The 23,921-nt window shown below is 33.9% G+C and overlaps 1 protein-coding gene across 1 annotated transcript; it reads left to right on the forward strand.

Annotated features, from left to right (window-relative positions):
- The first annotated feature begins 51 nt into the window (after positions 1-51).
- Positions 52-6,109, forward strand: LOC140437833 (probable ATP-dependent RNA helicase DDX23). Its single transcript, XM_072527601.1, has 5 exons — positions 52-909; positions 2,541-2,802; positions 3,736-4,569; positions 4,625-4,879; positions 5,819-6,109. Exons 1-5 carry the CDS (start codon positions 151-153, stop codon positions 6,034-6,036), a joined length of 2,328 nt encoding a protein of 775 aa, XP_072383702.1. The 5' UTR covers positions 52-150; the 3' UTR covers positions 6,037-6,109.
- Positions 6,110-23,921: the final 17,812 nt, after the last annotated feature.

Below are 23,921 nucleotides of genomic sequence, written 5' to 3' on the forward strand. Positions count from 1 at the left end.
TTTTCTCATTTTAAATTATTTAAACATTTCTCAATATTGTCAAAAGTGTCAAGCGAATTCTTTAAAATAAAGTAAGGTTATATTGACGTTTCTGTAACGTCTGGGGTCTGGGTTTTGTGTTTTGATCAACCTTTTAACAACTTTGAGGAAATGGGAAGTGATAAAAAGCGTCGTTCTCGAAGCCGAGATAAAGACAAGCGTAAACGCTCCCGATCTAGAAGCAAAGAACGTCCCGATAGGGAGAAAATTCGCGATTCTGATAGGCACAAAAGACATCGGTCTCGTTCAAGAGAAAAAGACTATCCCAATAGTAGTAAACATGACAAATTCGACAAGGAAAAGTATAAAAGCGATAGAGATAAATACGACGACAAAGACAAGAAGAATAAGGATCTTAAAAAGGAGGAAGAGGAAGCTGAACTGGAGAAGGTTAAGGTAGAAACCAAAGCTGAAGTTAAACAAGAACCAGCTAAGAAGGAACCTCTTTCGTTAGAGGAACTGCTAACAAAAAAGAAAGCGGAAGAAGCAGCTAAAAGTAAACCCGTGTTTCTTACCAAAGAACAAAGAGCTGCAGAGGCGCTGAAAAGACGCCAGGAAGAAATTGCAAAAGTGAGAAAACAGCAGGACGAGGAAAGAAAAATTGTAGAAGCTGTTCAAGCTGGTCGAGAATTAGAAGTTAAACGGGACGATAGAGATTATAGGAGAAACAGGGATAGGGATAGGGAGGAAGAGAAGCAGAAAGATAAGGACAAAGAAAAGGAACAGGATGCTATTAAAGAGAGGTATTTAGGGCTTATTAAGAAGAAGAGGCGAGTGAGGAGGCTTAATGATAGGAAGTTTGTGTTTGACTGGGATGCTGGAGAAGATACTTCATTGGATTATAACAATTTGTATAAAGACAGACATCAGGTACGTAACTAAAGTTTTCGTTTAAAATGATATATAGTAAGTAATTATTTACTTAGATGTTTGATAATGAACATTTAAAATCAACTCTCACTAAAAGAGTCACTTACTGGTCTTACTTTCTTAATAATTTTTCTTAGATGGATTCATTTATCCTATTGTTTTTATTCAGATTTTTATTTTGAATTATTTCTTCAATATATTCTTCACAAACATGTTTTGCAATTTTTTACATACCCATTTAAATAAATTAACATTGTACAACGGAACATTGGATATATTAAATTCAAATCAGTGCCATTCCTGGGTTTGTATGCTCATTTAGAGAACATATCATTTATACTTATTCCTTGTCATTTATACAACATATATTTATGTTAAACATTATGGGACCTAAATATACAATTCTGGTTACTTAGCATATTCTTCTACTTATTCTTTCTTGTTATAGTCGAAACAGTAATTTAAAAATAATTTTTTGTTGATATATAAGTCTAAATTACCATTGAATGTTACATCTAGGTTACCAGTTTCTAGATTCCATATCTATCACACTGAATGTTACATATAATTATGTGTCTCTTGAATTTTGGAATTCCCCCTTTTCTTCTTTCTTTTGGTTCCCAGTTCAAGGTTGATTTTGAAACTCAATCTTGATCCTTTAAGATTTTAACCATTACTTTGAGGCAAGATTATACAGGCATGGATTTGCTGGCGCCAGTAGTTGTTGGCTCACCAGTAAAATAAAATAGCACCTATAAACAGTTACTGGCGAGTTGTGGCGAGCAAGTCCAATAAATGCATGCATTGTGTCAGTAAAGTTCGAATCTTCCAACTTTTCATGGTCCAGTAACCATTTTATCAGCATTTTAAATTGAATTTTCAAGTGTAAACCATTGTGTTTTGTGATTATTTTAAATTATAATATTTTTATAATCATTATAATATATAGATACTATTTTTTATTTTATAATATTTGTAAATTTATGGTTAAATGGTTGGCCTCTCTGCTTATCATTTCTTCTCTTTTTTACATGGCTAATCATCTCTTCAACAATACTCTTTAGAATTAAAAGGCACCCTACACTGACTCCAAATTTTATTTCCTCAATTGACATAATACTATTGTGTAAACAACCATGACGTCATAATTGAAAAGAATATTCCACTGTGTAAACTTAAAAATGAAACTGGCGTCCCAAAATATTTTGTTCTGTTAAATTTAGTATAAACCTTCACTTTATTTTCTAATTGTATTTTTCTTGTTTCAAAATTTGGTCACCTATTTATCAAAATGCTATTGATCTCATAGAATTGGTTCAACATAGGTATCTAAAATATATATACTTCAAATCCTTTGATGTTTATCTTAGAAGACTTGACTGTAAAGCCCTTCTAGATACAGTTTCATTTAATTCTTTAGAATGTAGACATGACTGTAATGATACCTCTTTGTTTGTATAAGATTCTATGCAATATTGTGGATTTTCCTGATCTATTATGTAAAATCTCTTTCCTAATATCCCAATCCTTCTTTATTTTATACATTTACACCCAAAACTGTAATTACAATTTTTAATGTTTTTCCTTGGTTAAACTTATATTTATATTTACACAATGGTTGTTGTGTTTAGGTCCAATTCTTTGGTAGAGGGAATCTAGCAGGTATTGATATCAAAGCTCAAAAGAGGGATCAGAGCAAGTTTTATGGAGAATTACTTGAAAAAAGAAGAACAGATGCAGAAAAGGCACAAGAGAAGGTGAGGTTAAAGAAGGTGAGAAGACGAGAGGAGAAACAACTATGGGATGACAGACATTGGACTGACAAGGAGTTGCCGGAGATGACTGAGAGAGATTGGAGGATATTTAGGGAGGATTACAACATCACTATCAAAGGTAGTTTTTATATATTTTATAAAAATCCTATTAATAATACAATTGTTAATTTAATTTAATGTAATTCAATAAATAACTCAGTTGACTATAAAATTTTGAGAATGTCCTTTCCAAAGAATCAATTTCAGTATGGGGATTTAATTATACAATGGGTGCCACCACGAGACCTTCCCTAATATATGTTGAGGTTACTTCTGATGTGTCACAGGGTGCTCACTGTTCCCCCTTGTTGTTTTGTTTGATTCCTAGAGCATAACATTTAAGAAAAGTCATATAGAAAAATGAAGGAATTAAGTTAGAGGCAGCTGCACATTTACCAAACTATTTGTAAACCTCTAAATATAATTCTAACTGCAAGCATCATGCTTTATACAATATAAAGGTGACAGAAATGCTATACCTAACGCTATTTTTACAATGAAGCTATCTAAATTAGAAATAATAAGTTTAACAACAGTACATTTCATTGTAATTGATGATGTTTACATACCTGTACATAAGTTATTCATTTCTAAAACTAATTTGTAAATAGCCTGAAAGACTTTTTTCGATGGTCTTTCAGTAAAGTGCCAATAAACTTCTAAATTTCTTCCTCTCTCTATCTTGCTTTCTCTCCTTTGCTCTCTCTCTCTCTCTCTCTCTCTCTCTCTCTCTCTCTCTCTCTCTCTAAAAAAAGTTGATCACAATGATGGAAAATCACGTGAATTGCTTCTACCAAATCTGTTCTCCAGTGAAGAGTTTCATTGGGGAATGCCCTTAACCCTAGAAAGGAACGACAACAATTGATAGCCTTCTCAATAAGAATATACAACTTTTTTTAATCCAATACTTTCAAAACCCCTTATGATAGAATTTTCATCTTGTGTATCTTTATTATTTCTAATTTCTTATTTATTATACCACAGATTTCTTATTAATTGTTTATTGTTTTAGGTGGAAAAATACCGGAACCAATACGAACATGGAAGGAATCTGGCATTCAAAAAGAACTTCTAGAAATCATCGAAAAGATTGGATACAAGGATCCAACTCCTATCCAACGTCAGGCCATTCCAATTGGAATGCAGAACAGAGACATTATCGGTGTAGCAGAAACTGGTTCTGGTAAAACGCTGGCGTTCTTGATTCCGCTTCTATCATGGATTCAAAGCTTGCCGAAGCTAGAACGCAATGAAGATGCAGACCAAGGTCCCTATGCGATTATTTTGGCTCCTACGAGAGAGTTGGCACAACAAATCGAAGAAGAAACTGTCAAGTTTGGTCAACCGTTAGGAATAAGGACTGTAGTAGTAGTTGGTGGTCTTAGCAGAGAAGAGCAAGGTTTTCGGCTACGTCTTGGGTGTGAAATTGTCATTGCTACACCGGGTCGTCTTATCGACGTCTTAGAAAATCGGTACTTGGTCTTGAACCAATGTACATACATCGTCCTTGATGAAGCCGATCGGATGATAGATTTGGGTTTCGAACCGGACGTGCAAAAGATCTTGGAGTACATGCCTGTCACAAATTTGAAACCTGATTCGGAAGAAGCCGAAGACAGTCGATTGCTATTGGCCAACTATAACAGTAAGAAAAAGTACAGGCAAACTGTCATGTTTACAGCTACGATGCCTCCGGCTGTAGAAAGATTGGCCAGGACTTATCTGCGTCGTCCCGCCGTAGTATATATCGGTTCCATAGGAAAACCAGTAGAGAGAGTCGAACAGATAGTGCACATTGTGGGTGAGAACGACAAAAGGAAGAAACTTATGGAGTACTTATCGAGAGGTAAAGTATCTATAACATTCAACAAGGATATTTTGCTAAATGTTTTCTTTTGTAGGTTTTGAACCGCCAGTTATCATCTTCGTTAACCAGAAGAAAGGGGCGGACGTGTTGGCCAAAGGTTTGGAAAAACTTGGATACAACGCTTGTACTTTGCACGGAGGTAAAGGACAAGAACAGAGAGAATACGCTTTGGCGAGTCTCAAATCGGGATCCAAAGATATTTTGGTGGCCACCGACGTTGCTGGTAGAGGTATCGATATTAAGGACGTTTCAATGGTCATTAATTATGATATGGCGAAGACTATTGAAGGTAAGATACTTTATTTTCTTCTTAATATTCACGCATTTTTTGAACATTTTTTACATCCCTATCCATTTCTCCCTTTATATTTCCTTCCAGTAATAGTTACTGCAAATGCAAACAGTTTTTGCAAATATATACGCTACAAGTAATTAATTATTTCATATATAAAGGCAATATGTTCAAATATTTGAAAATCGCTGGTTCAAATCCTGTTGGAAGGACTAATATATAAAGATGACAGGTTAAAATACTCGTCAGCGTCCTTAGGATGATGAAAACACAGATCCATACATAGAAACACACTCTATACACCCAAAATGTTCTCTACCTTTGAGACAAGCCTATTTTGCACTCCCTAGTAATATTTACTTAGTTATTTGTTTTATGTTGAATACTATATCCTATATTTCCAAATTTTCTAACTCGTTAAGAATGCCTTTCAGTCGGGATCAACGAATGCATGATCTTATCCAAGTCTCGAGCGACTTGATTTACTCACAAATTTAAATTCAAAGCCGCAGTCAGTTTGGATTTTCTATCTTTTACATTTCCTGAAATCGGCAAGATTTCTCGTGAATATATGCCGTAGATAATCAGTCATCTTGTTTTAATTTAAATAGCTTTGTAAAAAGGTGACAGGTCAAAATATTCGTAGGTGGCTCATTCGAATCCGGCTCGAAGGACCAATATTTACGGCGATCAATCAAGTTAAAATATTCTGCAGCGACCTCGTGATAGAGAATACATAAGAGCTTATTTTATACACACAAAATGTTCTCAGTTTTTGGGGCAAGTCGATTTAGCGCTCCCAATATTAAGTTATTTTGTATTAATTATATATTATATCCAATTTTCTTACTATATTCACTTGCATACTCCAATTCAAAGCCGCACTTTGGATTTTATATTGATGGCTAGCGTTTAATTCTAAATTTTCTTTTTCAGATTACACTCACCGTATCGGTCGTACTGGTCGTGCCGGTAAGACTGGTATCGCTGTCAGTTTCTGCACCAACGACGACTCAGCGCTCTTCTACGATCTTAAACAGATGCTGCTGTCATCGCCGGTGTCTTCGTGTCCGCCAGAATTGATGAATCATTCTGAGTGCCAATTGAAGCCCAATCAGCCGAAGAGGAGGAGAGACGAGATGATTTTTGCCTAAAATCGAGCACGGAATTATTTGTAGCATTTTCTTTTTTATGTTATAAGTGTAATAATAGTAAATATATTTGTAATTGTTGTTTTATTAAACCCAAACCAACCTGTTAATATAAAAGTGCTAAGGACTTTTATCTAGTCAAGGAAATGCCGATCTTTTTAAAGAGTCTGATCAACCGGTCTGTTATTTTAACCCATTCAGTGCTTGCTTCTAGTTTATCTATGTTAGCCAGAGAAAAACTCTCTTCACCTATATACTTCCCAGACGCTTCACCTCCCCCCACACGTATTACTTTACCGTGTCAATGGCTTTTTTTAATGAGACATTACCTTGTATTCTCTTCTTTTTTTTTTGGAGGGGAAAGTTCACCCGTTTTCTTTCTTTGGGCTGTCTTCATGATTTCGGTATATGCGGAATCCTCTGTAGTCGTAGGCTTTTGAGGTTGTTTTGTGATTTCTTCGTGGTTTTCGTTGGTTTTTATGTACTTTGTGATTTTAAATGTAATGGGGATAGAACTTACCTGTAACTTCATTATCTTGTAATATATTCTTGTTATTTTATAGATTATATACTCTTGTTGATGTTTTGGCTGTAAGTATATACAAACTTGACCCTTCTGTATAAGTAGGATGTCAGCTGACTGAATATGTCCTGTTGTACATCGCTTTAAGTACTTTTCCTGATTGGTATCTTATACACGAATAACTTCAAAGCTATGATATAAATGAACTTGCAAAAAAAATGTGCACAATGGGAGAAACAATTGGAGAACACAGTAAATTACAAAAAAAAAAGATAAAGCCAGAACAGTTAGTCAAAGATCTCCCATGGGAAGTCCAAGTACAGACGGTAAACTAGCGAAAATAAATATTACCAATATTAAAAAAAAAAACTAATGAAGATTTACAGCAACTGGTAAAAACAAGTAACGAAAATTGCCTATGAATAAGGAAAAGGTTGAAAAGAGTACAAGAAAACACAAAAAAATTTAATAAAAGAAAAATTAACAGGATAGAAATAGGAACATCTAATATTAAGAGCCAGTAAAATGAAAGAGATGGAAAAGAACAAGGGGACATAGTAAAATAAAATTACAATGTTTTATTCTGGAGATACCAAATAAGGTCATAATGGTACAGTTATCCTAATTAGCACTAAACTAAGGGACAATGTTGTAACGTTATAAACGTCACATCTTTATTAATTGATATTTAAATGATTATTTTATTTTAATTTCTTTATTAATTTATTAATTCCTTAAACTTTAGTTTCTTTTTTTACTATTTTTTCTTTCAAAATAGTTAGCGCCCTTTCTGTCCGGTAGACTAAATATTCTGTTCTATGTTGACTTCTTCTTGTTAGGGTGCCTGTCCGTTCCGAACGTTGGCGATCATTCTGGCTATGATAACTTTGTTGGTTGCTACACGGAATAGCAGTGTTGAGGTCTTTCTATACCATGCTCTCAGGTTAGCAAGCCAGGATATTCTTCTTCGTCCTGGGCCCTTTTTCCTTCAATTTTACCTTGCAAAATGCATTGAAGTAGTTCGTATCTGCCATGATTTCTCATTGTATGTCCCAAGTACTGCAGCTTACGGCCCTTCACGATGTTGACCAAATCCGCAGTTGTGCTCATCCTCCTTAGTACTTCTTCATTGGTGACTTTGTCCATGGTATTTTCAGGATCCTTCTGTATGACCATAGCTCAAAAGCCTGAAGTTTTGATAGAGTTTCCGCCTTCAATGTCCACGTTTCTACTCCGTATAGAAGCACTGAGTACACATAACATTTAAGGAGCCTTATTTTTCTGTCTAGGGCAGGGATCCTCACTAGAATTTCTTTTAGAGCCTAATAGTTTGAATGAAATTTTCCTCAGGGCCGCAAGTACAAGTGGTAGTATGAAATAACTTTAAAACTATATGACTATAACATAGGTTTATTACAAGTTACGTAAAAAACATAATTATAAATTATATGGACTGTTTTGCATGTAAAAAGTAGGAAAATGTCTTTTACTTGACTCCATGAATGTCAAGTCCTGAATTTGTTAATTCTTTAAAGTCGACAGGCGAAACCTTTGACAGCTCTCTAGAATGGCATCTATGTTAGCAGGTTGAGAAGAAACTGAAATTCTCAAAATGTTTTCAACGTTCTTACTAGTTAGCCTAGATCTGTACTTGTTTTATATGAACTTCAGCTTACTGAATGTAGATTCACAGACATATGTAGACGCAAAAATACACAAAATTTTCTGAAACACAGTCAATTAAGTTAGAAAATTTGTTATTTTCAACTGCTTCCCAATACTTTTGAGCTCTGTATCATTTTGAAGATCAATTAACACATTTTTCAAATCCCTAGCTTCGTATCCAAAAATAGAAAGATGAGCTACATTTGCTGTTGTTATAGCCCATTGATTTTCCACCAAGCGAAATGGTTCTTGGAACTTCCTGAAGTCACTAAACCTCACAGACATTTCATCCTTTAGGTCTGCTAACAGCTTCAGTAGGTCAGAAATCTCTTGACTTTCAGCTGGATTTTCATCAAACAGTGCTTTAAGCTGTAAGCTATTCGATCTAATTATTAAATAATTTCTTATTTGAATGATCTCATTTCACTCTAGAGTTTTAATCGTGGACTTCATTGTTTGTATATCTGGAGGGACTTAAATACTTTTGATTGCGTAAATGACCACCTTGTATTAGGTATAATGCTCTGCAGGTATGCGTCGCTCGTGCTAAGAACTATCAAATATCAGTTTACGAGTGGTAGCCCCTCACTGATAAAATATTATGATTGTCTTTAATCGCCTCAATAGATGTCAAGTTGTCTAAGGTATACGAAATACAGACAGATTTAACGTCCGGCAAATTTATGACTACGTCGATTTCCAGACACACATAAATTCAAATACGCGGTCGTTAATCGTTCGTATTTATACGCGAATATACGGCATCGTAATTTTTTTCGATTGTAAATCACAAAAATGATGTGTCAATGATTGTTATTGGTATGCGGGGGAATGAAAATTAGCGATACACTCAATAAAACTGTTCTTTATAGGCGAGTCATTTTTTACGTTTAAACTTTTTATGGAGTTATTTGAAAAGTGTAAATAATTTATCTTAATATAAGTTGAAGAATTATTAGAAGTATTAATAGGGATATATTTATTAATATCCTTGAAAAAGTTTCAAGAAAAAACTTGAAAAGATAAAAACGTTATTCGCAAAATTGACAGAATTCAGTATATATGTGTAACAATTTACACCATATTGCAAGAAACAAACGAAGGAACGATTCGATGATAAAGACAAAGATATTTGTTCATATTCAATTTTTCGCATCTATCGCCTGTGCTAACATTTATTTTTATAAATAATGGGTTATAAATAATGCATTTTATTATAGACAAAATGCAATTTTTGTCTATTTTGCCTATTCTAAGAGTTTTTTACACATTTTGCCAGATAATTCGTTTTTTTATTAACAGTTTGACCATGTCGAAATACAAAAACAGAGGAATAAGAGGGAAATTAAAGGGAAGAGCATGTGTAGTAATCACTTTTCAGTTCCACGTAGAACTTTTAGGGATTACGTAAAAAGTAATAAAACGACAAAATGCACAATGAGAGACAAATATGTTCTAAGTTCAGATCAAAAATAATCTATGCAGAAGGATGCTTCGTTTAGCAGAGATCGGATATCCGTTGACAGGTAGAGTTTTACGACGGTGTGTATTCAATTTTTGTGAATTGAATAATATAAAAAATCCTTTTTTTGTAGAAAAAGAGATGACAGGACGTTATAGACTCAAAGGGTTTCTTAAAAGGGACCCAGAAATCAGGAACCGAAAAGCACAGAATATGAATCCTCCTGAACTTTAGCCAAGGCAGCTTTTCGGTCTTTTGAGCATTTTTGGGATGATGAAGTTTTGAAATACTGGACTCAAAACAAAAACCATTCAATCACAAAGCAATGTTTTGGAGCATATTTTCCATAGTATTAGATAAATCCATGTCACCAAATACCAATTAATTAAAAAGAAAGACAACTGGTTCTGCAAGGCCTGTAAAGTGGATCGAGTAGCTGACATGCGATTATGCACCATTTGTCTTTGTTACTTACATGAAGAGTGTGTTGGACTAACAAACGAAGACAAAATTCAACCTTACATTTGTCCATACTGTGCATGCATTGTATTGCCAATTTGTGGCAATAATGTTAGTCTTCTAACATTATTGCCACAAATTGGCCGCATTGCTCCTGTAGTGATCCTTTCCCAATACGGTTTCCTTCCATCTTATACATATATTTTATTATTATTATCATTATATATATATATATATATATATATATATATATATATATACATTGTCGAGTAATGTAAAAAAGATTTGACGAGATCATTACCTAGTCATCTTCGTGGCTTCCATCTCAATTAGCTCCTGAAAAAAAATTAACCGGAGAATAAATTAACACGAACAATTTTTTTTCTCAGCATTTTTTTCTAAATATATGCACATCTCCCATCACGCACGGCGAATTTCTCAAGACATACCGGAGTTAGCTGCGAAAAATTAGGCAGACATTCGTACATATATATTCGCTTTAAAGTAGTCATTATCCGAAAAACGGGCGCAGAAGCACATTTCACATATATCATGCCTCTAGTTTGTGTCTCTGCTGGCCCAGCAAGTCACGATTCGCCTCCAACTGTTCAAACTAAAACATATATTTGCAGTTTTCTATCGGGCGTGTCATTAGAGGAACCAGTGGAGGACACATCTTTTTCTTTACTTCGCAAACTTAAAAATACAATACAATAACAATACAGTGTTCAGTTTCCGCCACTTTATTATGTTTTTTATTAACAAAATCAATTTAGCTTCTTGTAAATATCTGAGATTGACTTGCCCATTCGATTATCAAAACAAATTAAAAGTTTAAACAATTTTTTTAAGACACTCTGCTTGTTAGGAAACTAACAATCAAACAGTAATCCCTGGTGTTTCTTAGGATCAAAAAACTTCAGGAAATAGTCAAACGACTGAAATCACAACCCAACAAAGTGATGTCGGCTCAAACCATTTAAAATATAATTGCCAACCTTGAAAACCTGATGGAAAGAATTATTGGAGAGAACGCATACTATGCTTAATCTTTCTCCTTACCACTATGATTTCCAAAATGCACTAATTCAAAACGGACTTAAAATAGCCGTCTGGAACTCAAATGACCCAACGAAGCATATCCAAGAAATCAAAATTTTTGTCGACGAGAAGAAAATTGATGTTACGCTCATATCAGAAGCTCATCTAACAGACAAAAATTATAATAAAATTCCAAAATACATTGTTCACTACACAAAACATCCAAATGACAAAGCACACGGTGGCACAACTATTATCATCAAATCAAATATAAAACATCATGAGTTAAATAAATTCAGTGAAAAGTACCTACAATCAACTAGCATCGGCATTGAAGACTGGTTAGGTAACCTTACCTTATCTGCAGTCTACTGTCCTCCTAGCCAATCCATTAACGAAAACAACTTTAATAGCTACTTTAGTTTTCTTGGACACAAATTCATAGCAGGAGGAGACTCTAACTGCAAACATTACCACTGTGGCTCTAGGGTAATCACAACAAGGGGTAGACTCTATAACTCCTGAAATCAATAATGGGAAACAACCTACGATGTATATGTACAGGAGAACTAACTTATTGGCCTACACATCCAAATAAAACATCCGATCTCTTAGATTTCTCTTTGATTAAAGGTATATCTCTTCTCCTCCAATCTTAACAAATAACCAAACAATCTGGAACATATTTCGAAGTGCACTTACAGAACAAATATCAATTAACTTGCCACTCAAAACAAAAATACAAATTGAAAATGCTGTACAATATCTTACTACTTCCATACAAAAGACGGGATGGAGTGCTACTCCTGAACAGACAATATGGAAGGAAAGCATAAATTGTTCTCTGGATACGATCTCATTACAGGAAGGTCCTTCAAGAACTAACCCATGATTGCTATAAAATAATTACAATGATCTTCAATGCTATGTTAAGTCTGCACTACTTCGCTTTACAATAAAAAGTGGCACAGATTATATTCATTCAAAAACCTGGTAAAGATCCAAAAGATGTCTACTCATACCGATCGATGGTCTAATCCCAGTCATTTCAAATGTTTTAGCCCGGATTACAGCCTTAAGATTAGACAAAAACAGGCCTAAGACCAAATAAAAAATAAATTATAGTTTATTCGTCTTCCGGGTTTGGACCGTGTTATTTGTGAGTGACCCAAAAGTGGGTTCATCTCGACGTTTCGCTACAATTGTATGTAGCTTCTTCAGGAGAACAAAAAAGGAAAAGAAACAAAAGACAAGAAGATGGGTAGTTAGCAACGGTAACTCAGTTACTCAACGCAACCAGAGGCGAATACTAACTACCAAGATGGGCATTTGGTCACAGTAACTCACATTTGGTCACAGTAATGAGTTACTGTGACCAAATGCCCATCTTGGTAGTTAGTATTCGCCTCTGGTTGCGTTGAGTAACTGAGTTACCGTTGCTAACTACCCATCTTCTTGTCTTTTGTTTCTTTTCCTTTTTTGTTCTCCTGAAGAAGCTACATACAATTGTAGCGAAACGTCGAGATGAACCCACTTTTGGGCCACTCACAAATGACACGGTCCAAACCCGGAAGACGAATAAACTATAATTCTGACTCTGGCCGTGGAAGCCTACGATTTCATTTAAAAAATAAATTGTTTTTAAAAAAACTACAAATGCCTATAGTATGGCTAGAGTAGGTATTTGCATTCCTAACCTGCATTTTTATCTTTGTTACATGCACAAGCATACTGTGCTGAGGATATTTAGAAAGGTTTATTTAGAAATTCATCTTCTTCGGTATTGTTATTCTTGTGTATCTTGAAATCTGCTTCAATATGCTCTGCAAATAGATTTCAGTAAAGCTCCATTATTATTCTTATATAGTTGCTATTGACGGTTGATCATGCTTTAGTTTATTAAACAGCTTTTGGTAGTCAAAAAACATATACCTACAAAAAAATACCTACATTTTATGTCTACACAATTTTTGTATTAGTACGTTGATGGCAATTAGGGTTTCAATGGTTCCCAAGTTGTTTTTGAAACCAAATTGTTGCAAAGTGTTGCTCATGAGACTTATTTTTCAGTATTCAGAGGGGTTTCTGGCATTTTTTTGGGAGTAATAAATATGAAGTTAGTTGTTATAAGCCTATATATTTGCAATTACACAATACATTTTATTTTGACTATTAAAAAACCTTTTAGGGACTATAGAACAATAAAACATGCAGGTGTGTTTTTAAAGAGTTCGGTCCAAATTGTTTTTTATTCCGATAAAATAAGGTCTAAACTAATTTTATTGGCGCCTTGGTTTGTCCCCACAAACTCTCACTCTTCTTTAATCAGAGTAGAGATAGAACCTAGTCTCATCTTTGAATAGCAAAAAACTCCATTCTTGTAAGCCCCAATGCACTTGTTATGCCCACCTTAATTTGAGTCCACGATTTCCATGACGTAACATGGGAACCCTCAATGAATGTCTGGCATGCAGGCATGCTTTATGTAATCTATTCTTTAAAGTTTGGTCACAAACAGTAATGTTGTGGGTATTTTCTAAAACCCAATATACAGGCATTACCAAATTGTTGACATTTGATAGCTTTTTGTCTGATTTATGAGGTAATAAAAACTTAAAAGACATTTAACAAAACTCAAATTTTATGTCGATATAGTAAATACAGTACATACAGTTTTTTTAGATAAATATAGATTATGTGTTAGGGCTGGATTATGATATGTTACAAGGCTGTAACAATTTGTTTGATGTAAATATCTGTGTATGTACATATGTATGTTCAATTTTCTCAATAAATATTAATATTAATATTACTAAGGCTAAGTATGCGAATTCCTAATTGCAAAAGGCGAGATAGTTGAATATAGAGTCCAACTAGTTCTCATAAAATAACAACTTAACGTTACAAGAAGATGACGTGTGACATATGACTGATGACGTGACCACGTGCATTTAAAGGAGCTAAAATTAAGCACCGCTGCCCCCTTTTATACGCCCACCCTGCAAAATTCCCGTAACCAAATACAAAACCATGTGTTTTCACATAACATTTTTACTTCAACTCTATAATTCTCATACGCATTTATGAGATGAATTTCGTGTAATCCTCATCTGGGTTTCTTTCGGCAAATACAGGTCACGGTGCGTCCGAAACAACAATGATACACGTCGAAAAAGTGGCCCTAAATTAGACATTAATCATAATAATATTAAACGTTAGGGGCGGCCGGGTCTTTAAGTAGACTGTGGAGGTATATATCTACGTCACGCGATGCGCAACTGTTTGTTTCCCTCTAAGGTTGAAGAACCGAAACGGCTTATGACCTGGAAATTTTCGTTTTTTTCGTCGGACTTTTTTTCACAATCTATTATGCTTGTGTGGGTCTATGGAATGCTGATTATTAGAAGTATTTAGTACTATATTGCTACTATATAAGTACATACTATATAGTAACAAATAATAATCACATAATGTATGTTAATATACTCAGATGCAAAAAAATGCAACGGAGAAAATTTTGGTCAAAATCAAAGTATTTTAGTTTTTTTTTTATTTTGAGACCTATTTTGATGATTTTTTTAGCACACTGTGTAAAAATTTATAAAGTTTAATTTAGTATAGTAAGTTTTTTAATAAAATTTTGTATTTGACTATTAAACGGGGTTAATCGAAAGGTGGTTTTTTATCCTAACTTAGAAACATACTGTGGAATAATTCCGTTAGGGAATTTAGGGAACCAAAGTTAGGGAAACCTTGTTTTTCGGTTGCAACCATGTCTTCTAAGTAATTCATTTTTTGTTTTATGTGAAAGTATGGATTGGTTCATTATTAGGAGCGAAATGACTTTGCCACCCACAATTTACGACATTTCCTATTATTACCAATATCTTTTGTATTAATTTGTAATACGACGATGGGGACTTTTATGACTGATATCGAAGGAATGTCATATCGACATCCCAGAAGCACTATATTTAAATAATGATTAAAAGCAACGACATGCTCTTGGTTTTAATGAACAATGATAACTAACAAAACAAAAAAAAAAAAATAAATGTAACTTAACCTAAGTACGCAAATAACAAAGAAAATCTACTAAAAAATATCTAAATACTTTGTATTGCTTTCCCTAGCCTCTATAACTGCCTGTACACGTCGGCTCATGGTGTCTATGAGGTTGCGAATGTCCCAAACGTGCTCTATTGGGTTCAGATCTGGCGAACACGCTGGCCAGTTCATTTTAATAATACCAACTTCCTCTAAATATTGCGTGACACATATTGCAGAGTGGGGTCGCGCGTTATCTTGCATTAATAGAAAATTATCGCCGATATATTGAGAAAAGAGTACTACGTGATTCGCTAAAATTTCCTCAATATACCGGTGTGCAGTTAACGAAATCTCAATAAATACCAATTCAGTGTGCGCCTCTCGGGATATTCCAGCATGTACCATCACCGAACCCCCTCCATGGCTAACGCGGAGACTGAAAGGGCACTCCGCAAATCTCTCTCCAGTTCGATGTTCGACGTCATACTCGTTCTCTCCCATCTGATGAGTGAAGACAGTATCTCGACTCATCCGTAAAAAGAACATTACTCCATTGTCCTAAATTCCAATGTAACTATTCCCTGGGAAATTGTAGTCTAGCCACTCTGTGAGGTGGAAATAATTTGGGCCCAGTTGCTGGTCTGCAACTTTGCAAACCAAATTCATGTAATCTTCGACGAACTGTAAATACACTTACATTATTGCCTCGAACCTCTTGAAACTGATTTCTTGTTTGCATTGCTGTTAAATGACGATCCCGCAAAGCGTTGACTCGTATAAAACGATCATCTAAAGCGGTAGTTTTGCGCTTCGTGCTACTTCCCGCATTACCCTTGTTTGTTCCAGTTTTGTATAACCTTTGGATGGTAGAGCGATGAGTGTGTAGTACTCTAGCCACATATTCATAATTTCGCCCATCTTCAACTAGAATAACGGCTTTCGCACAATCTTCGACACTAAGAACCATGATCAATCATAGGTAAACAAAATGTAAGTGTCAATATGACATAATGATAACAGTCACCAAAGCCACTTCGTCGTATTACAAAATAACTCCAAAATAATCATAATTAAAAAAGTCCTAAATTGTGGGTGTCAATTCATTTGGCTCTAAAAAATGAACCAAGGCATATTTTGACATGAAACAAAAAATGTCAATGAATGAATGAATGCCAGGATATTTCAAAGTTAGGATAATAAAACCACATTTTAATTAACCCCGTACAATAAATCAAATATAAAATTTTATCAAAAAACTGACTATACCAAATTAAAATTTATAAATTTATACACAGTGTGCTAAAAAAATCATCAAAATAGGGTTAAAAATAAAAAAAATGAAATACTTTGAATTTGACCAAAATTTTCTCCGTTGCGTTTTTTTTGCATCTGAGTGTAGATAATATTATGTGCTTATATCGATGTGTTTTATTTTAAATAAAAGAGTAGTTTTGTTACCATTATAGAAGTCATTATAACTGCTTTGAATATCTTCAGACTTGTTTTTGATAAATGTTATCACCTTTCCTATAATTTGCAGTGTTGGTTGGATCACCCCACATCCGAAGGGACATTAATTTAGTAGAGGAAGTGAAATGTAGAGCTATTAAGTTACTCAATACCTGCCTATTAAGTATGGAAATGAGGCTATAAAACCAGACTAAGTACTCGCAAATTTTCTCCTTTAACTGAAAGCGAAAAAGAGGTGACCTTATAACTACTTACAAAATTCTTAAAGTCATTTAAATCCAAAACTATATAAATAAAGTTTTGACAAACACACTTCGAGCTACTATGAGTTTTTCAAGTTTTTTTTTTTATATTACAAGAATACTTCATTTGGATTTTTATGGAAGAACATATAAAAAACTATAGCCCAATGCAAAAAAGTATCTAACCACGTGCTTTTATTAACGAACTAATCCTCGTATTGTGGGACAAATAAAACCGATTAATATCCATTAAAAAAGGAAAATAAAGAAATAAAAAGGCCCATCTATTACCCAATCAGCCTTGACAAATAAAAAGACAAACTGAAGTCGAAACAAAACAGAGTAGGGCAATAAGAGCGGGGCGCGAAGGGGGCACAGCCAAGTCAGAGCCACCCTTGACGGAAAGAGAAAGCGGCGAGAGAAATGGACATTTTTCGATCTGTCACTAACAGCGCTGATTGTTTTCTTTAGCCAAAAACTGGGGGAAACCTAGAATGGCTTAGAACAGGCGAAAAGGGTTGAATAATTCCTTGTCTGGTGCTTAAACAGGGAAGGTTTAAGGAAAGAGCTATTTACTAATGTTTTGGTTATTTAAGAAATCTCGTACTTGTAAATATTAAAAATATCAGGAAACATTAGATAATATCATATTTAAGAATTAGTACGTGTTTTGAAAATATTCAGTTAAATTATTATAGAAAATGAATTTATTATCGTTCAAAATAACCTCAGTAAAATCGGAGTTCTTTTTAGTGCGTTTAGCACAATTTTGAAAGCACTTTTTCCACTCCGAACAACGTCAAAACAGAATCTAAACTCAAGAAACATATGTTCTAGAGATCGCCAGCGAAGGCATGAACGCCGTCAGCGTTTTCAACACTTAATTCCAAAAAAATATTGCTAGTAAAGTATTGATAGAACGCCAAGTAGAATTTTCAAGATAACTGCAGGACCGTAATTACAGTCATATAATAATATATTGATAAACGTTGAATATATTTTTTTGTCCAACGTTCCTTAAAAAAAAAAAATGATTCAATAATCTTCTTTAAGTCCCTTTCTCCGAATCGGAGGTGTGATATCGCTGCTCTGAAGAATTCTATTGAACTGCATTTAAATCACTCCCTTAAGCGGGGATTACACTTTCGATTTCAAGTCCCCCTTAGTAGCATTACTGGTTGAGTAGTCGGCTCCATTCACGACTTTTTATAAAACTAGCGCTCCAACTTCAGTCCTAGTCTATTTTCACGATGGTGTACATCGGTCAACCAAAAAATGTGCCAAGTAAAGTCTACGCAAAATATAATCAGGAGGAGAAAAGTGGCAGCAGCATTGTGCTTGTAAGCCTTTCTATTTAAAAAGAAGGAAAAAAAAATGTTGGATAAATAAATTATTCGTTGATCGTGGGAACTATTGTAACATGAAGTTTCTCAACGTCATTTGATGATGGTGGATGAATTATGATGATGAGGATGATTACAGAAACCACCGCAGAACGCTATGTTGGCGGTGTTCTCGTACTTCAACATCACATTCAGTATGTGTTGTTGCGCTGTTTTCTGCGCATTCCGGTTCGCATATAGAGAGCTACTAGTATCAAAAAACAGACATTCCCTTAGTGTTCATTGTGGAATGTGGCAGTAGGTACCCAAGGTCAAGCGCTGACTGAGGAAAGTTTTGATCCGACTTCTGATTCCTCCATTCACGCTCCCACCCCGTCGCCAGTCGGAAGTTGGACCTTCGAATCGTTTTTCAACTTCGAAGGTTGGACTACAAGTCGGACTAACTATCGGAACGTGAATGCCCCGCTTTAAATTTTTCATTCCGTAACATTCTTCTTCTTTTTACACTCCTTCTTCCTCTAATCTTTCTCTGTATTATCAATCTTAGCATTTCATATCGCTGTTCCCTCATTACGTGTCCCGGATATTGTAACTTACTTATTTTTATTCTGTTTATTATTTCGTTTTCTTGACTTATTTTTTGCAATACTTTCGTGTTCGTTTTCTTTTGTGTCCATGATATTCTAAGCATTCTTCTGTAACACCACATTTCAAATAACTGTAGCTTATTTATGTGTGTTCTTGCTTCAGTGTCCAGCTTTCGAGTCCATATTGTAGTATCGAAAACACGTAACATCTAAGAGCTCCTACTCTTAGTTCTACGCCTTTTTGTAGAGACTTACTTATTATTACAAACGCATTTCTTGCTATGTTTATCCTGACCCTTATCTTTGTTGTTTGATTATTCTTTTTTAAAATCCAGGTTAGCATGTATTAGTATTTTTCAACCCTTTCAATCGCTACATTTTCCAAATGTATATTTATTTCCTTTATTGCTATCATATATTTAGTCTTTTTTATATTCAGTTTTAGCCCATATTTTTCACACAAAATTTACACATCTCAGTCTAGTAGTTTCATCGACAACATTATGACAATTTTTTCTGAAAATATCTACAGAGTAGGCGTATTTGAACCTTTTTTTTTTGACCATCTAGCTCAATTTTTATTTATTGACTCTGAGCTTAAAGTTGTTGACACTAATCAAACATTTCAATACAGAAGCTTAAACGTGCGCTAGCTAGTACAAAGATGGACTTTTTCTATGATATCAATAATGATCCTGATTTTTGACAGTCTTTCTTAACGAAACTTATAACAATTTAATATTAAAGCATTTTCCACTAAAAAAAGTACGATAAATGGCTGAAAAAATACCTGTGCAATGGTTTAATAATGAATTAAGGTCTTACAGATCTAACCTTTTTCTTATTAAACACATTGCAGATGCCACAAAGGATCCCGATTTATTCAAAGTATATAAACAACAAAAATTTGAATATAATCGGCGATTTGAATATAATAAAGCTAGAGACAGCTGGAAAATAGTAAATTTTGAAAGAAACAGTACAGGATCCAGTTCGGTACAACCTGATCTACCTCCAGACGAAATAAATAAATTTTTTACTACAATTGCAGAGAATATAATTACCTCCTTTCCCACTATTAACATCGATGCCCTCTTCAGTTATAGAAATTATCCTTCTCCGAGCCTTTTTTTCGTCCCGTTGTGGAAAAAGAGGTCTCTCAAATAATAAAGTCTCTTAGTCATTCTAATTGTAGAGACGTTCACAAAATTAATAGCAAAATTTTAAAAGAAACTTTTCAAATAGTTTCAACACCTTTCACTCATCTTATTAATTTAATTCTATTAACTGGAGTATTTCCGGAACTACTAAAATACTTAAAAGTACTACCTATCTACAAAAAGGTGATTCCTCAAAAACTGACAATTACATACCCATAAGCATTGTTTCTACTTTTGGGAAAGTGATTGTAAAGTAAAGGTTATCAAACAACAAGTTTATTCTTATTTTAATAATTAATTTAGCAACTCACAATATTGATTCAAAAGTGCTCGTTCTACTACGAACGCGGTAGTTAATGTTGTGAGTGATGTGTTTGAGGGTCTTGAACGCGGCAATCGCATAGTAATTTCTCTTTGCGACTTGTGAAAGGCTTTTGACTGCGTTTCGCATGCCATTTTGTTCCACAAATTAAATTACTATGGAATCAGAGGTATCCCTATTAAGCTTATAACTTCTTATCTATGTGGCAGACACCAGGCGGTAGTATCTAAAGGTCATCTCTCCGATTTTCTATCCGTAAAACATGGAGTCCCACAAGGTTCGGTCTTAGGACCTCTTTTGTTCATTATTTATGTCAACGATCTGCTTAAATTCATATATCCGTACAAATTCGTACAATTCGCAGATGATACGACATACGTTATATCAGGAAAAAATAATGATGGTTTAAAAATTATTTATGAGGAAGATTCTACTAAATCTAGCACATGGTTTGTTCCAAACAAACTAAAACTTAACTCAGATGAAATTCAAAATTTGGTTATATCTGCAAGTAATTTACATAATGATCCAGATAACAAAGAGACTGTTAAACTATTGGAAATAACCATAGATAATCGACTGAACTGGTCGGATCATATATCACAACTAAAGAAAAAGATATCAATTTAATCATTTGTTATTCGCTAACTAGCAATGGATGTCAACTTTGAAACATTAAAAATGACATATTTTTCTTTATTCCAATCTCACCTAAACTATGGATTAATGATATGGGTCAATTCAACAAAATGCACTTCAAATTTTTAGAATGCAAAAAAAGCTATCAGGATTTTAGCAGGGGATATTATCTAGAATACTGCCGACCTTTCTTTATCAAATTCAAAATTATGCCGCTACCTAGTCTGTTGATATTTCAAGTTCTAAATGAAATTCACAGAAAACGTGCTCATTTAATAAAGCAGTCTGATGTTTACGTTCACAATGAGCGAAACTGTCACTACTTACGAACAAATTGCTGTAGATTGCGTCTCTCACATAAAAATTGCCCGACTGAAAACGCTTACGTTTTAACGCCTTTTTCGGTGGCCCAAAAAATGTGAAAATCACAAGGCGACAAATCTAAACTATAGTGTGGATGCTCTAATATGAGGTCCAGCATTGTCGTGGAAAAGAATGACACCAAAGAATAGCTTTGAGTTGATATACACTCTAGGTTTTGTAAAATCTATGAGCAAGAGTCCTTTATTGTCGAAAAAAATGTTAATATGACCTTGCTAGCAGAAGGTCAATCTTTAATAAAATGGTAAAAATTCTAAAGACCGAGGATGTAGGCAGTAGAGACATTAGAATAATCTCAAATCTATATTAGAATCAGATTTCAAGGGTTAAGATTTTTAAAATGACGAAAGAAATAGAAATTCGTCTGAAGATTCGTCAGGGCTACATATTATCTCCTATTTTTTTTAATTTGTACATCGAGCCCATTTGCCAAGAAGCCCTTCATGATATAGCAGAAATAATAGTCAATGAAGTCTTAATCAATTTAAATATGCTGATGACACTGTATTATTGGCGGCGATTATGGAGAATCTGCAACAGCTAGTCGAACGATTGAATTATCATTGTAACAATTGTGGTCTTAAAATAAACTTAAATAAAATCAAATTTTTGGCGAAAAACAAGATATAAACAAGTCTAGAAGAAGACTTAAGTGTTGGTGAAACGGTAATTGAAAAAATATCACACTAGGAATAATTAAAAACTTACAGCTGTGATCATGATAAGGAAATAAGTAGAAAAGAAATCGTACCTCTTTAACAGAATGAGAGAGTTCTTAAGCATCCGCGACTCACATATTGGTCTGCCGATCCGCATGCTGTGCTGCTTTCCATTATTTTTTATGGTATTAAGATATTGACCTTAACACAGAACATAAAAAACATTAAAGCTTTTGCTCTAACGTGATATTTAAAAAAAATATATATAGTGGACGGATAGAATTAACAAATGAAAAGATACGTCAGGGATTGAACAAAGAATGTGAGGTATTGACAACAACAAAAAAAACTTTAATATTTAGAATTTTTAACAAAATGTCAAAAGTGCAAATCAGCATGGTTATCAACAGGGAAAATCAACTCAGACTGCGATTTTTCAATTTGTCTGGGATATTTTGAAATGTACTGAGATTGGGCATATGGCATTGGGTCTCTTTTTGGACCTATCAAAGGCATATAACTGTTTAGTGCATGAACTATTATTTGATAAATTGGAGAAATATGGTATACGTAGACCAGCATTGAACTGGTTTAAGTCCTACTTGGCAAATAGGAGACATTTAGTAAAAATACATAAAAACACTGAAATAGGCATCTCATCTGAAAGCACTATCAATATTGGAGTACCACAAGGAAGTGTGATTGGTCCTTTACTGTTTGTGATCTATATCAATGATCTTCATGGTATAGTGGCTAATACTACTTCCAGCATAACAAATTATGCAGATGATACAAACATTTTAGTCAGTGGTAAAGACATGTCTGTTCTAAGCGTTAATGCTAGTTTAGAGTTCCAGAAAGCTAAAGACTGGTTTTCTATGAATAGGTTGGTTTTAAATCAAAATAAAACAGATCTTCTTTTGTTTAAGACAAATTATGCACATTCAGATATGCCAAACAGTATTATTGTAAATAATGACACTTTAAATATTAGCAGCAGTACCAAATTTTTAGGATTATATATTGACAGTTTTTTATGTTGGGATAAACATGTTGACCAGTTATGTATGTCTTTGAGTAAAGTGATTTACAGCTTTAGAGTTCTAAAAAAAATACAGGAATAGTAACTCATTAAAAACAGTGTATCATGCTAATTTTGAAGCAAAATTTAGATATGGTCTAATAAATTTTGGCCACAGTGGGGACATAAATAATGTATTTCTGGTTCAGAAAAAAATAATCAGAGTTATGTTTGACTTAAAAAGTAGGGAATCATGTAGAGGGCATTTTAGGAGTAATAATATTTTAACAGTTTACGCTGTATTTATTCAAGAATGCTTACTGTTTCTATATAAGAATAAAATACTCTTTAGGAACTTTGAGCCCAATAGTATAGTAAATACCAGGTTATATAATTATAAAATTCCAATACACAGGTTAAGTATAACAGAAAAAACGCTCTTTCTTGCTGCATCAAATTGTTTAATAAACTGCCTGAACCTATTAAAAGGGAGGAAAGATTAAGTTTGTATAAACATCAAATATTTAAATTACTGGTAGCTCTTGAGCCATATTCTGTGGAGGACTATTTGTATATGTAACGGTTAGGAATAAGTAAATAATATTTTCGTTTGTGACACTGTTTTTTTTAAATAATTTTATGTTCACGGAATGTATATTATTTTCTAAAAATAAAGATATTGTTATTGTTATTATTGAATGTAGCATAAGGAGAAAAAATATCCACTACCGAGAATTATCATACAAGGCAAAATAAAGAAAAAAAGGAATGTAGGCCGAAGGAAAATATCCTGGCCGAGGAACTTGCGTGTATGGTGTAACTATAGTTCAACTGAACTTTTTAGAAGAGTACTTAAGTTATATC

The sequence above is a fragment of the Diabrotica undecimpunctata genome, chromosome 3 (genome assembly GCF_040954645.1).
Source record: "Diabrotica undecimpunctata isolate CICGRU chromosome 3, icDiaUnde3, whole genome shotgun sequence".
NCBI lineage: Eukaryota > Metazoa > Arthropoda > Insecta > Coleoptera > Chrysomelidae > Diabrotica > Diabrotica undecimpunctata.

What these genes read in the sequence shown, in the direction of transcription:
- LOC140437833 (XM_072527601.1), top strand. Translation starts at nt 151, where the DNA reads ATGGGAAGTGATAAAAAGCGTCGTTCTCGAAGCCGAGATAAAGACAAG. An exon ending in TTACAACATCACTATCAAAG is followed by an intron (nt 2,803 to 3,735) that starts GTAGTTTTTATA and finishes TTATTGTTTTAG; the next exon opens with GTGGAAAAATACCGGAACCA. An exon ending in TATGGCGAAGACTATTGAAG is followed by an intron (nt 4,880 to 5,818) that starts GTAAGATACTTT and finishes TTTCTTTTTCAG; the next exon opens with ATTACACTCACCGTATCGGT.